The 15,038-nt window shown below is 49.3% G+C and overlaps 1 protein-coding gene across 1 annotated transcript in view; it reads right to left on the minus strand.

Moving 5' to 3' along the window:
• TTLL11 (tubulin tyrosine ligase like 11) overlaps positions 1-15,038 on the minus strand; it is a 227,017-nt gene that overhangs the window by 55,184 nt on the left and 156,795 nt on the right. Inside the window, exon 6 of the mRNA XM_034663724.1 lies at positions 7,237-7,335. Coding sequence (XP_034519615.1) covers positions 7,237-7,335 — 99 coding nt within the window. The remainder of the gene's footprint in view (positions 1-7,236; positions 7,336-15,038) is intronic.

Here is a 15,038-nt window from a genome sequence, read left to right on the forward strand (position 1 = left end):
TCAATTCTTTCCCTCACTCTTAAGCTCAGGGTCACTTTTAAAAGTCACCTTCCAAGTCCAACACTTGCCAGTCAAATCCACCCAGATGTCCCTCTTACAGCCAAGTTGAGCACGATTTGTTCCCCAGCCCCCCACAAACCCACACAAACCTGCTTCTTGCCATTTCCACCCGAGTTGTTGTTGGCAACTCCATCCTCCCCAGTGAGCCAAGCTCAAAACCCTGAAGTCAGCTTTGGCTTCTCCCTCGTCCTCGCCCAGGCTCGTGGGGACCTGTATACTATCCCTTTTCTATTCAGAGGCTCTGATTCAAATATCCTGGGGAGTCCTGGCAAGTAGAAGGAGGAAGCATGGTGGTCAACCACAGAAACTGCGGGTCAGGGCGTCTGGGATCTCGCTCACTCCATGCCTGTGGGCAGAGCACCTTCTGTCATCTGATCCTCACGGCCATGTGAGGCTAGTATTCTTTTTAATATGATTCCCATCTTCCATCTGAGACATTTGCCTATGAGACACAAGTGCGGTGACATAATTTGCCCAAGGTCATCGGGACTGGCTGGACACAAGAGCCCTCACGCGTAACCAACGCGCAAAGCTCCTTCCCACTTTGCTGTAGTTTTCTTAAGAGCAGGGCCCATGGGCCACGTTTGTCTGTTATGGCTTCTGAGGGGTGAGGGCCTCACTGAAGGTCTGAGCTCGGTTCTGCCTCTCACTGTGACCCTTTCTCACTGTGTGACCTTGGGGAAACTACCAGAAGATAGCTAGAGGTCCATAGCTGGCCGAATAGTGGCCCTAAGCCCTGGCATCTGGCAACGTAGGATTGTCTTTGAAATAGGGTCTTTACAGATGTAATCAAATTAAGGCTCTCGAAAGGAGGTTAGCCTGGGTTTAGAGAAGGCCCTAAATCGAGGGACAGCTATCATCAGAAGAGAAAGGCAGGGTGAGGTCTGACCCAGACACACAGAGAAGGGACTGTGGGAAGAGGAGGCGGAGATTGGGGGGATACCACCACAAGCCAACCAACGCCTGCCACCGTCACAGGCTGGAGGGAGCAGGCAGGAGGCCCCCCCGGAGCCTTCAGAGGGAGCGTGGCCCGTCTGACACCGCCTGGCCTCAGACTTCTGGCCTTAAAGCTGGGAAAGAACGCGCGTCTGCCACTTGAGGCCAAGAGGGTACTTGTTTCTGCAGCCCTAAGAGACCAGCACAAGGTCTCCATTTCTGAAACGGGCAACCCCAGCAGTTCCTGTGAGAGACTGTGACTGAAAACACTAGAATAGTGGCTGGGGCACAGTAGGCCCCCGATAAATGTTAGTTGAACCAAATTAAAATATCCTCAGTCATTGCCTTGGAAACTTCTCCCCAGGACACACCTGACTGACTGGGTCTACCTAGAGCATCAAGCTTGTAAGACGTTTACTTCAGAACCCAGGAGCCAGAAGGAGGAGCCATGGGGAGGATCTCCTCTGAGCCCAGGTGTGCAGGAAGAACGGGAAGCCAGCAGAAATGTCTGTGTCCTTGTGAGGCTGGTAACTAAGTGCTGGCCCGTCTCCAGCTCTGATGAGCCTGTCGCGGTGGGTTTCACAAAACATCTGTTTTGGGAACAAGCCTGTTGTTTCAGGCAAGCTCTCAAGAAAATAGTATGTTTTTCCTATATACAGCCGTGACATGTGCACTGAAGCCGAATATTTCTAAATGTGACCAATTTCTTAAGTGGCAGAAGCCCATCAAACTCTTCAAGAACATCGATGGCATGTGGGGAGCCCGGGCCGTTTCCTTGGTGGCTGCAGACCTGGAGCCACGTTTCCTCTGGCTCGTAGGGAAGCCCTTGGGGAGCAGGTGGGGGTGGTGGGCAGTAAGCTCTCAGAAATAGGTCCTTCTAAAGGTGATGTTAATTCTGCAAGGGAGTCAGTCCCTCGGCTTCATGCATATGGATGTCACCGTGGTTGAATGAGAACCTGTGATTTTTCTTCCCCTCGTGAATTGACTTGGGGTGGCTACTGAGTATTGACGAGGAAACGCTATGCCAGCGCACAGACCAATGATCCCCAGGACCCCAAGGCAGTTTTGCTGGATTTGACTCAATTCTGGCCCTAGATAAGAAAGCACGGGTGCAGCATCCGGTGTGAAACGAGCAGACTGTGCCTTGGCATGAGATAGACGGAACACCAGAAGGCAGACCAGCAACCAGGAAGGTGCCTGAACACTTTCCCTGTCGTCCCACAGGTGATGGGGAAACGAGGTGCGCCCATGAAGCAAACTCCTCAAGATCTTCCAGGCAGGTTATCCTCTTCCCCTTTCTCCTCCGGTTGGAATTTGATCTGAGGAGAGGGGCTCCCACCCCTTGAGCGGGTACATGAAGGCCAGAATGCACCTGCCTTCACAGGCCAACTCCTGCCCTGGCTGGTGTGCTCCTGGGGAGTCAGGCCGGAAGGGCTTGAGGATGCCCAGGAAGCCCCAGCCCATGGTGGGGCCTCGAGTGAGCCATGCCCCATTCCCATTAGCTTGTTGTAAACTTGGCCTCCAGAACCGGCTCCGGGTCTCTGCATTCCAGGCTCTGCCCGGCCCCAGCGTCCTCCCCTTTCTCACCCTTCTGCAGCTGGGGTCCCAGTGTGCCACAGGGTCAAGCCCCTCCTGGCTGACCGCTAAGCCCATAAGGCCAGGTCTGTATAGCTCAGAAGGCAGTGATCTGGTCCAGCTTTCCTGGAACACCCTATGCCCCTCAGACTGCTTCCCGAGTGAGCGACGGGGCCAAGGAGTCAACGCATTTAGAAAAGAAAGAACTTCAGGTCATGGAGACTGGTGGTCCTCATTCTGTATGTAGACGAGGACCGAGCTCTGGAGACAGGGAGTGGTTTGTCCAAGGTTTCCTGGCACTCGGGCTTTGTGGGTCAGGAAGAGTACAGGTTTCCCATCTCCCAGTGCACTTTGCTGGGATAATATCCTTGACTCTTCCTTTGGCTAATATCAATCAGCTCTGTGCAGACAGCCCCCCTGTGTGACTCATTTCTGACTCTCAGGCAGCAGCATGGGGCCAGGCCCAAGCAGGAGCTCAATAACTGTTATTTAGACTTGGCTGAATGGATCTCCTTTGTAAAACAAATCAGACTCGGACCTGTTCTTGAAGCCAACACAAAGGTGTCATTTCAGGATTCTACAAACACTTCAACTACCAGAAGGGAGAGGCTGTACCTGCCTACAAAATGGCGTGGAAGTGGAGAAGGATGTTAAATTTACTTGTCACGTCGCTGTGTTAATTTCCTCCTTGTGTAACTAGGATCTTGTGTCCATACGGGAACAGCTGCTGTTTGTCGGAGGCTGTGGCATCCAGGCACTGCCCTGGGGACCTTGAACAAAGGTCCTATTTAAGCCTTGCCCTCATCCCTGCCAGGGAGAACATATTGGGCCCTCTTTATAAGTGGAAACTGAGGCTCAGGAAGGAAAGTGGCTTGCCCAAGGTCACAGAGCTCACGAGTGCTGGAGCATGATTCTAGTTAGGTCTGTGCTGTTTTACCAAAGTCAGATATTCTGACATAAGAAGAACAAAGCCATGTAAGGAGATATAATCTCACCAAGGTAAGTGTGTGAACCCGTCTAATTATTACAGCAACCCCCTGGAGTGTCATCTCCACCTTCCAGGGGAGGGAAAATAGGTCCAGAGATGCCAAGTTACCAGGTGATCCCAGACAGTCTAGAACCCAGGGAAGAGTGAGAGGCAGGGAGAGCTCAGAACAAGAGGCAGGGGTGCAATAGGGCCCCGGAGCTGGGCTGGACTGGCTAGTCGCCTGACTTTGGGTAAATTACCTAACACAAATTCTGAAACGGTTTCGTAAAATACACATAACATAAAATTTAGCATTTTAACCATTTTTAAGGGTACAGTTCAGTGCTATTAAGTACTTTCATACTGTTGTGCAACTACGACCACCATCCACGTTCCCAGACTGAAACTCTGCGTGTTACACACTAACTCCCCATTTCCCTCTTCCCCAGCCCCTGGCAACTGCCACTCTACTTCCTGTCTCTCTGAATCTGACCACTCTCGGAACCCCATGTCAGTGGAACCACACAGTATTTGTCCTTTTGTGTCCAGCTTATTTCACCCAGCACAATGTCCTCAAAGTTCACCCACACTGTAGCAGGTGTCAGAACCCCCTTCCTTTTAAAGGCTGAGTAATATTCCATTGCACGCATATACCACATCTTGTCTGTCCATGGAAGGGCACCTGGGCTGCTGCCACCTGTTGGCAGCTGTGAACAGTGCAGCCACAAACACGGCTGTGCGTGGGCAAAATACCTTCAAGCTTGTCCATTTCTGTCCCAGACCTGAACTTCCGGCTTTTGTTCCCCAACTCAGAGAAGAGATTTAACACCTACCCAGTGCCTGAGCCAGACACCGGAGAGGAGGGTAACTCCCGAACCTCATGAGTGGCCTGGTCTTGTTCCTGTCACCTTGGTCCCCCCACTTCTCTCCATCCCCACCACCGTTCCTCAGATTCCAAGCTGCCACCACCTGTCACTTCAATGGTGACTCACCTGAATTCCAACAGCCTCATCGCCAGTGTCCTTGCTTCCAACTTCCCCTCCCAACACATCTTCCATGTCAGAGCCAAATGGCAGATCTGACCAGGTCACCCCGTGGCGCTCAATCTGTCCCCGGCTCTCTCCCTCACTTCCTTTGAGTGCTTGTGGAAACGTCCCCTTCTTCGGCAGGCCTCCCTCGCCATGCTGCCTACAGCTGTGACGGCCACTCCTCGCCAGCCTCTGAGTGCCTGCCTTGTCCCACTTTACCCAAAACCCTACCGCCGTTCATCAGAGCATAGATTTTACTCATTTACTTTGTTGACGTCCATCCCTGCCCTCTCACCCTCACCTCCAGTAAAGAAGGTCAGTTTCACAAAGGCAGACATTCGTGATGGTTTTTTCACCGCTGGCTCCTCTGTCCTGGCACCCAGTAGGCCCTCACCAAATTCTGGCCAAGTGCGTGAACACGTGAATGACTAACTCCCCTCTGCCGGTACGGTCACTGGCCTGGTCAAGTTCTTTCACGTGGGGGCTGTGTCCTCGCCAACCCCTGCCCTTCTACATCCCCATGTAAAGCCTGCCAGACCACAAGGCTCGCCAGGTCCTCCCCAATAGTAGCCCCAGGGCCTTTGCACATGCCATTGCCTCTGCCTGGAATGGCACTGCCCCCATCTTGCCCCACCCTTCTGCTGCTGTGGGAGACCCCTTCACTGTGTCTCATGACACCCTACTTTTTTGAAGACTGTTTCACACTGTACAATAATTGCCCCTTTACTTGTCTATAGCTATTTCTAAACTGCCGGCTCCATGAGGACAGGATAATGTCTCTCACCCTCTGATTCTTGGAGCCACGCACTGAGCCTGCCGTCGAGGCCCAGAAAGTGTCAAGGGAAAAAAGTGAGCCAGGCTCCTGCGTCTCAGCTTCCTCTCCTGTGGAGCGATGGCAAAGCCGCTCCTGCAGGGCACCCAGCAGTAGATGTGACGTGTAGTACGTGCAGCATCCGCCCCCGTGTGTGGCACACGGTCGGCATCGCACACCCAACTCGGATGCAACGGAGGGCTTGTACGCACTTGTGGAGGACCTGCTGTTTCCACTGTTCTCAAAGCCACCACTGCCATCCTGCCATCATCTGTCACCTCTGGGGGACACACTGATGAAGTGTCGGCCCGAGAGAATTCCTGTCCTTTCCTGTCCTAGCCGTCACATTTTGGCAGCTTGCCCGCTGAGCAGAGAAAACCTCCAAGTCCAGCTCCTTCTCAGAACCAACTGTGTTTATCACCAGCATGTCATGGAATTGAGAACGTCCAGGGATTTCAGGGAGCAGTGGTGCTGAGCTCTCATTTTACACCTAGGACATGGGTTTAGAGAGGCGGCCTGACTTGCTCATGGTCACGCAGCTAGTTAGGGACCTCACTTTCTCTTTCCTTATGGCGGAAGTTTAATTCTATCTGGTTCGCCCTATGGGACCCTTAGGAATCTGGCAGCTTAGTCTAAAAGCCTCACTTGGGCTAACTTCTGATCAGTATTCTCACTTTGCCATAAGTGAAGAGAGAGGACACGTTTCACTTCCATGGCCTGCCAACTACATGCTGGGAAACTCTTTTCCCAGGGACCTTGTCTGAGATTCAAACAGAAGAAATAGATGAGACTCTCGACCCTCTGACTTTATCCCTCTAGACAATTGGCCTGCCATCAATAAAGCAATGGCGATGTCCCGCCCTGGCCACTGCCACTGTCCTTGGACAAGCCCCTCCATGGGCTTACCCCTGCCTGCCTGAAAGTGTGCTCCCCCCTATCAGGGGCAGCAGCTCTGCTCCGGCTCCTATGTGGGGGCAGCAGAGGGAGCACTGGGGAGTCTGAGCTCAGTCGTTGGCAGAAGGATCAGGGAGGCAAGGGAGGGTGGCCTGGTTGGAAGTGAACCCAGAGCTCCCTCTCGCTGAGATGGAGTCATCAGCCACCACCAGCAGACTCATTCACAACCTCTGGTCCCGGAGGAAATCATTAAACCTAATTATTATTATTAGGCATAATGACTAATTAGTAAAAATAGCTACCATTTACTGAGTGCCAACTTATGCCTGGTACTTAATGCATATTATTTCTTTTTGCCTATTTTACACTTCCTTATTTTCTGTTTTCCTAATTATAAAGTCAATATATATTCATGGAAAAAATGTTTAAAGATGCCAAAAAGCAGAAAAAGGGAGGAAAATTCACCTTTTGTCTCACTGCCCACCTCCAGCCACTGCTAACATACTGGAGTTTTCTTTCCAGGATTTCTTCTATCTGTCTTCTGTTTCTCTATCTTTTTCCGTATGTGTGCATACATGTGGCAGGTGAGATTTAACAGAGCTGTGATCACATTTGCCAAAAAATTACTTCTAATGACCACGATGATCCTATGATCCTTGGGTACTCTCATCTCCACTGTACAGATCAGGAACCCGAGGCTCAGAGAAGGTAAGTCATTTGACCAAAGCCACACAGCAGACAAAATCCCGGACCGGGATTCAGATCGAGTCTTTCTGTGGCGGAAACCTGTCTTTCCCCACCCTGCCCTGTTATTTCCCACGCGTTAAGGGAGAATCAAGAGTGGTTTTAATTACGTTTCTGCTTCTGCAACCCCATTCCTCTGCCTGTGCCCCCCCGGACCACACTCTACTGAGACATGTGGCTACAGCTGTAGGAGACGCAGAATTGACTCAACTGGCCAGTACCTGACTACGGAAAGCTTTGAAAGCTGAAGCTTCAATGAAGACATTCTGTCAGAAACTGGAGGGAATCTGTGTTTTCTGTCCATACAGATATCTGGAAAGCTGAAATCAGAAAGCACAATGAACTGCCGTTTGCAAGCTGTTTTGCGTGAGACAAATACAAGTAACATCTATAGAGCCTCTGCGGGGCGGCTCAGAGGGCCTCCGCCCCAGTCTGCAAAGCTGTGAAGGGCCTGGGTACCACAAACACCCCGTAACAGTGAGGACCCCCCCGATTCTGCCTTTCCTCAAATGGTTTGAGCAAAGCCCTAGGTACCAGACCTCTTTAAGTTGGCACCAAGCATGCTAAGCAAGCGAGGTAAACATGTGGCGTCCTCTATGTGCGGGACGCCACATGAGTCAGACGGTGCCCCTGGCTGCAAGAGCTTACATCAGGGGTGGGGAGACGCCTAAGAAAAGAAAGTTCTAGCACGATGCAGTAAGCGCCGAGACACAGCTACAGAAACCCCTTCGGTTCAAAACAGCGCCAGCTCCGATCCCTACAATCTCTAAGATGGGAGGATTCATGGCTGAGAAGAAATGCTGTGGGACCAAGGGCAGGAACAAGATGATTAAAGCCCTTTTCCAAAGCGCTGTGTTCACCGGCATAAAACGGTAAAGGCAGAGGACTAAGTAATCTCTTTTATCTTTCTCTTACCTATCTTAAATTTAGAAAAATAAGTCACCGCACTTTGCTCCCTCGATATTTTTAGGATCTTTGTCCCTCGTGGTTTGAACGAGATGTCTGGAATGTGTTTTGCTTTGCTGCAGATAACATTCACCTTGAGCCTTTTTCCTGCGTGCCTGTGTGTTTGTGTTTGTGTGCGTGCGTGTGTATTCCACCGTCTGAACGTTCAGTCATCTCTCACCTAACAACCACGAGTTGTGGAATCTACTGTCTGGATCCTGCCGGAGCCACAGGAAGCTGTGAATGGGAACCGCTTGGAATGTTCCACCTTCCGGTAGGGCTCAGATACAGAGGTATTTCTTCACATCCTGCCCCCCGCCCTGGCTAACGCTAGGGGCCTCAGCCCCGCTTCCGATTCCCAGCGGAGGAACGGCCACATCAGCCCCCCTCACCCACGGCCCCGCTCTCCTCTGGACACACGTGGGGTGGGAGGTCAGTTCTGAAGCCCCAGGCGCAGCCCCTCAGCTCCCCAGCTCCCTCATCATCTACTGTGCTGCCTTCCCCCTTCTCCCCTTTCCTTTTTCACTGCCCAACTCCCAGACTCACTTTTTCTAGTTATTCCCAAAAGGAGTGACTCACACTTCTCAGAGGCAGAAACAGAAATGTCGTGGCGACACTGAAAGATATTCGGAAGGAAATCTGCAGATGCCTGAACTTCAGGGAAGGGGCCTGGAGGACCCGCAAGGATGGTCTCCTGGATCTCAGTGCTGCGGGAGCGGGAAGCCCCTCCTCTGGCCTTCGGGAAGAGGACAAGGCATCCTAGTTGGGCTCAAGTCCCAACTCTGCCTCCTAAATGCTGTGTGACTTTGGGCAAGTCACTTAGCTCTTCTGATCCTCTGTTTTCTCATCCTTAAAATGGGGATATCTCTCTTACAAGTTGTTGTGAAGATTGTGATGTTTTATAGAAATATAAGTATATATAAAATACGAGATTCCATATACATATTTTTATAAATTATTGCAAAACACTCACTTTACAAACACACACACGCACACACACACACACACACACACACATCCTAGGTATAAACAGTGGCTGGCACAGGACAGTCACCAACCTCTTTGGGCTGGCTGTGTCTACGCTGCATAAATCCGTCACAGAGAACAAATGCACTGGTGTAATAGAAAGTATTAGATAAATGTAAAGTATTTAAAGAAAATACTGAGGTGTATTTTTTCTTCTGTGCTTTGAATGGCACAATATTTATCCTGTCATTTTCCAGCTAGGGGCTTGCTGCTTGTTCCAGCACAGCTTGGGATACCAAATATAACATGGGTTAAATATACAGGCTGACTTGGCTTCACACACTGAGGACAAAAATGAAACATGCATGGTTTGGAGGCCCACATTCCTGCCAGAGCCGTCTTCGAAAATAGCATTTTCTCTTGGAAGAAAGTACTAGCAACTAAAAATATTGCCGTGTTTAATAACGATCACCGAAGGGACATCTACAACTGCTTGTCTTTTATACATTATCTCACATTTAGTTTACCGCTCTCCTCTGGAGCCACGGGCCAGCCCCTCGCAGCTGGAGTCCCACAGAGGCCTGACACTCTGCCGGCTGGCTCAGCCCTGTCCACACCTTGAGCCCGTCCTGGCCCGGCAGATGGAAGCGCGGTGGTCCTCTAAGCCTGGAATCCTGACGCCCAAGAGGAAACTCAGACTCTAGTAGCTACCAACTCCATCCTTACGGAGATGGCCGATTCCATGCCGTGGGGCTTCTGGCACAGGGCCTGTCTGGTATTCTAGGAGTTTCCCACTAGGAGGACACCCCGACCGTTACCCCTGCCTGTTCAACGGGGCCCCTGCCAAGTCCTCACCTGCTTCTTCTGCCTGGGTGACAGGTGCCATTCCTCCTACGCCTCTGCGTTGTCTGGGTCCAGCTGTGAGTGACCTGAGCTCATGACACCATGAGGCCACCAGTGCTTGGTTGACCATGTTGACTGGCGCCTGGCCTCCCATGCTCCTCCTGCCATCACGGGCCCACAGCTATGGACCCAGGTGAGTCCAAGTGTGGTTGGTCATGCTCTTTCGCTTTGAAAAGCTCTGTTACTGCTCTGTCTCATGTTGCCCTTGAACTTCAGAACGTGCTGGCCTATGCTGTGCATTCCTACCCAGCGGTCCAGGTTGTGGGGGTTCCCTCTACACCGCTGGCTTTAATGTTGTAATAGCATATCTCCTTATAGAAGACACAAAACAAATACAGAAATACGTAGGTAAACCTTACGCCAGTTAGAATGGCAAAGATAGACAAGGCAAGAAACAACAACTGTTGGAGAGGATGTGGAGAAAGGGGATCCCTCCTACATTGTTGGTAGGAATGCAAGTTGGTACAGCCACTCTGGAAAACAGTGTGGAGGTCCCTTAAAAAGTTAAAAATTGAACTACCCTATGACCCAGCCATTGCACTACTGGGTGTTTACCCCAAAGATACAGACGTAGTAAAGAGAAGGGCCATATGCACCCCAATGTTCATAGCTGCATTGTCCACAATAGCCAAATCATGGAAGGAGCCGAGATGCCCTTCAACAGATGACTGGATTAAGAAGCTGTGGTCCATATATACAATGGAATATTACTCAGCTATCAGAAAGAACGAATTCTCAACATTTGCTGCAACATGGACGGCACTGGAGGAGATAATGCTAAGTGAAATAAGTCAAGCAGAGAAAGACAATTATCATATGATTTCTCTCATCTATGGAACATAAGAACTAGGATGATCGGTAGGGGAAGAAAGGGATAAAGAAAAGGGGGGTAATCAGAAGGGGGAATGAAACATGAGAGACTATGGACTATGAGAAACAAACTGAAGACTTCAGAGGGGAGGGGGTGGGGGAATGGGATAGACTGGTGATGGGTAGTAAGGAGGGCACGTATTGCATGGTGCACTGGGTGTTATACGCAACTAATGAAGCATCGAACTTTACATCGGAATCCGGGGATGTACTGTATGGTGATTAACATAATATAATTTAAAAAATCATTAAAAAAAAAAGAAATACGTAGGTAAGACAACACAACTCTCAAACACAATCTCACTATCAGAAATGATCGCTTTTAATATTTGGGCAAATTCCCTTCCACTCCTCTTCTATGAATATAACCTGTTCACATCATTGAAATCATACCACACACACAAGTTTGTAGCTTACTTTCCATTTAATGTTGTGTTACAAGCACGTTGCCATATCACCAGAATTATTTATAGAAATCTTTAATGATTGAATGACTTCCCTCAGGCTAATGGCTATTTCGATTGTTCCTGATTTTTTACTACTCGGATGTACATATTTAGACAATAAATCTTTCTCATAATTTTGGATTCTATCTTCAGTATAAATTCCCAGAAGGGAAGCTTCTGAGTCAACAGGTATTAACATTTTTAAGACCCTTGTTCTCTAATCTGGCTTTAGTCCATGACCTTGCAAATTGTTAAAGAATGAAGTCACAGTCACCACTTCAAAGATTTTCCATCTATAATCTTTTGTTTGCCATGAAGTTAACTATTGAGATCACAATAAAATGGGATGACACATCTTTCTATTAATTTCAACAGAAATATAGGTTGAAAAATATTTTGCAGAGGAGTATGTGAAGCTAGAAGTAATGAGATTAAGCAATATTTTCAAGTGACCCGCAGTTGCTTTCCTACTAATAAGAAATAGTCATTGAGATTTGTATCTCTAATTGTTTTTTAGACTGTTCTTCTCCAAGCTATGAATCTGAATCTGAGTCAGCACCCTAAACAGCCAGAATCGGCAACAGGGAACTCTATTTTTGAGTTTCTTATGGAGAATGTGAACTTGGGATGAGCTGCTCAAAATTCATTTATGTAATACAGTTTTTAAAAAATATCTGTCTTCTCTGCGAACCCTCTCCTGATTTCTCCAGGAAAAATTAATCACCCTTCCTCCCATAGCTCATCCCCAGTCCCCATTTAACACTGACTGTGGCCTTCATCATACTTGAGTTATTTGTCAAGTTGCTCCCTGACTTGGAGCTCCTGGAAGGAACGACCCGGTATGATTCCCAAGACTTAGCAGAATGGTCAACATACAATAGGCGCGCATAAACAGGATATGGATTCATTTTCCATTTGCCAGTAAGCATGTGGATGGTGCCTTGCTAGGAATCTGATGTATAGCATGGATCCAAAAGGAGAAACAGAAGGAGGTCCACTGCAAGCCCAGAGGCTGTCCACAGAGCAATGGTCAGAAAAAAGAAAAAATAGCAAAGAACGTCCATGGTTTCAAAATGAAAGAAAACATCATTATTTCACAGATTATTTAGGGGCTACCCTTCCAGGTAGTAGGACTGTGCTAAATGATGGAATCCAAGAGGAGTAAGTTCTTTCTGCCTTCCCAGAGCTCATGGAGAAAAATGAGAGGTTTCAGTGATTCTACTAAAAGGTTCTCCATGGAGGAGGGAAAGGACACCTGCAAAACCAGGATAGGATAGGAGCTAGTCTGGTCTTCCATTAATCAAAGGCTACCACCTTCAGTCAGTTATCTGCAAATCGTTCGAGATTCTTCCAAGCAACAACCACGAGTCAACCCCTGCCACGTCTAGGTCACCCGCTCACTCATTTCCGTTGGGTAGCAACCTTCAAGGATCAGTAAGTCCTTTGAAATCCACTAAATCTTACCACAAATTTCTCTAGAGATTCTTACATATGTGTTGGTTTGCCATGAAAAATGTATTACTTCTTTCCAAATAGATATTTTAAAGTTTGTTACACATAATTGGGGGAAAATGTCGAAGGCCTAAGGATCAAGATTCATTAAGAAAAAGTACAGAAGGGTGGGAAGCTTGGGAGGAAGACAGCCAGGAATAAAATTCCCATGCTGCCAGTTATTAATCCTATGATCTTGACAAAATACTTAAGCGTTCTGGAGATCAGTATTCTCATCTGTAAAATAGGGATGATGATACCTATCTCCTCCAGAAGAAGAGAGGAGAAGAGAGAGAAGAGCTTTGTCTATGCACGTTAGGTGTGTACATCCAGCGCCCAAACATAAGGCATGTGGACTGCTTCAGGGAGAGGAGAATTCCAGTGGGTGGAACGTGGGAATGTGCAGGAGGCCAGGTGTCAGCTCACTCAGTTTGCAGTCCCAGAGTCTCCCACCCTAGACCCAGAGAATTCCATTCCCCTCTAACTTCAGTTTTCCCATCTGTAAAATGAGAAGGCCCAAAGAGGTGACCTCGCAGCTACCCCAGTTCTGATGTTTCAGCAGACCCTTTGTTTCTCTCTTCCCAAGTGTGTGAAGTGGGGGACGGTTGCTCAGCTAAGAGCACCTGCGCACGCAGCCATCGTCACGACCCGCACCTTACAGATCACCTGGTTTCCAGGTTAGAGACTGCTGGCCCCACTCACCGCACGGAATCATTAGCACGTGTGAAAGCTCCCACCACGCGCTGGTGTTTCATGAGCAACGAAAAGAGATCCATCTCCCATTTGGACAGCGCCGCATTGAACATTCATAAAATATTGAAATAACTAATGAAGTCATTTTTCATTTCAATGGTGGTTTTCTCTACTTATCTCTACATGGGTTTGTCCATCCAGTCGCAGATTCCTTCAACTAGTCAGAGCGCCTATTATGGGGAATGGACGTGCAGACATGTCGCTTATCTTGTAGGGCTGGTGCTCAAGGCCTGTCTCCTTTGGGTGGCCATGTTCTCCCTGGGTCTTCACCCCCGTCTGTGCGGGCCCGTGTCCAAATTTCCTCTCCTGGTAAGGACACCAGTCACATACGATTAGGGTGCAGCCTACTGGCCTCATTTTAACTTGATTATCTCTATAAAGACCCTGTCTCTAAATAAGGTCCTATTTTGAGTTCCCACAGGTTAAGATTTCAATATACACATTTGGAGGGTGACACATTTAAGCCCAAAAAAGGGAGTCAACATATTCATTCGTTGATTTGTTCATTCATTCTTCCAACCCTAATCGAGTCCCTACCGTGTGCCAGGCATCGTGCTGGGTACTGGAGATCCAAAGGCAGTCCTGGCATGGAGGATGTCGACTTGGCTGGGCGTCGCCCACAGATGGATGGCTGAGTATGGTATATGTGTGAAGCACAAGGTGGGCGCAGGGACGACAGGGCTCTCTGCTCCCCTGAGGGTTCAGGGCAACTTCTGAGGCTTCCTCGAGGTAGCCGAGAGCTGAAAGGCTTGGGTGGAGCCTTTGAGGTGGCAGGTAGAGAGAAGGGAAGGCCTGTTCCAGGCCCAGCACACTGCGTGTGTAAAACACAATTCTGGAACTCTAGAGGCGGGGATGGAGCTGAGGGTGTGTGTTAGCAGCGAGAGGGGAGAGATTTAGGGTAAAGACCCTGGTGTGGCAATTCCCATGCGAATTCCACAGCGAAATCTCTCCGCTGTCAGAACCCAGACACCCAACTGCTTCCTCTCTGCGTGGAACACAGCTGAGAACAAGGAGGCGAGCGAGAAGCTCTCTCTCTCACAGAAGCCCAAATCAAGATCCTAGAGTTCACGGCCTGAAGTTGTAGTGAGGAGGGCCTCGGGGGACCTCCCTCAGCACCTGTGTACTCTTTCTCTACACACATTTCTCACAGCTCCGTGATCAGGTTTTCAGACCAGTCCCACACCTGCGCAGCCAGCAACCAGGAAGGGGTGAGACGGGGCTGCAGCCAGGCAAGCCTCATGTCCAGAGGGAAGGCCTGAAGATGGAGAAGGCAGGAGAAACCCCCTCCAGAGCTCTTCGGGGGCATCAATACACCACAGAACAATTTAAACCCAGTTTGCAGAACCATCATTCAAATAAAAAGCCAAATTTACACGACTGTGTTTAAGAAGCCAAGATTCCCAGCAAAACTGAAAGGGTTTGGCGTGTAAAGGGTTAAACACACCGGGTAGAAAACAAAGGTCTCCAGTTCCCCAGGGGTCTCCACAGCCCCTGGACTGACAGGGCCAGCTTGAGGCAAACTGAGAGCTCACTCTGAGTTTTCTGTCAGGAGACAGACAGGGAAATCACTTAAGCCCAATTCTCTCCCTTTAGGCCTAAGACAATGAGGCTCCAGGCGGGAGAGGATTTGCTCAGAACCACCCAACAGG

The sequence above is a fragment of the Ailuropoda melanoleuca genome, chromosome 7 (assembly GCF_002007445.2).
Source record: "Ailuropoda melanoleuca isolate Jingjing chromosome 7, ASM200744v2, whole genome shotgun sequence".
Lineage (NCBI taxonomy): Eukaryota > Metazoa > Chordata > Mammalia > Carnivora > Ursidae > Ailuropoda > Ailuropoda melanoleuca.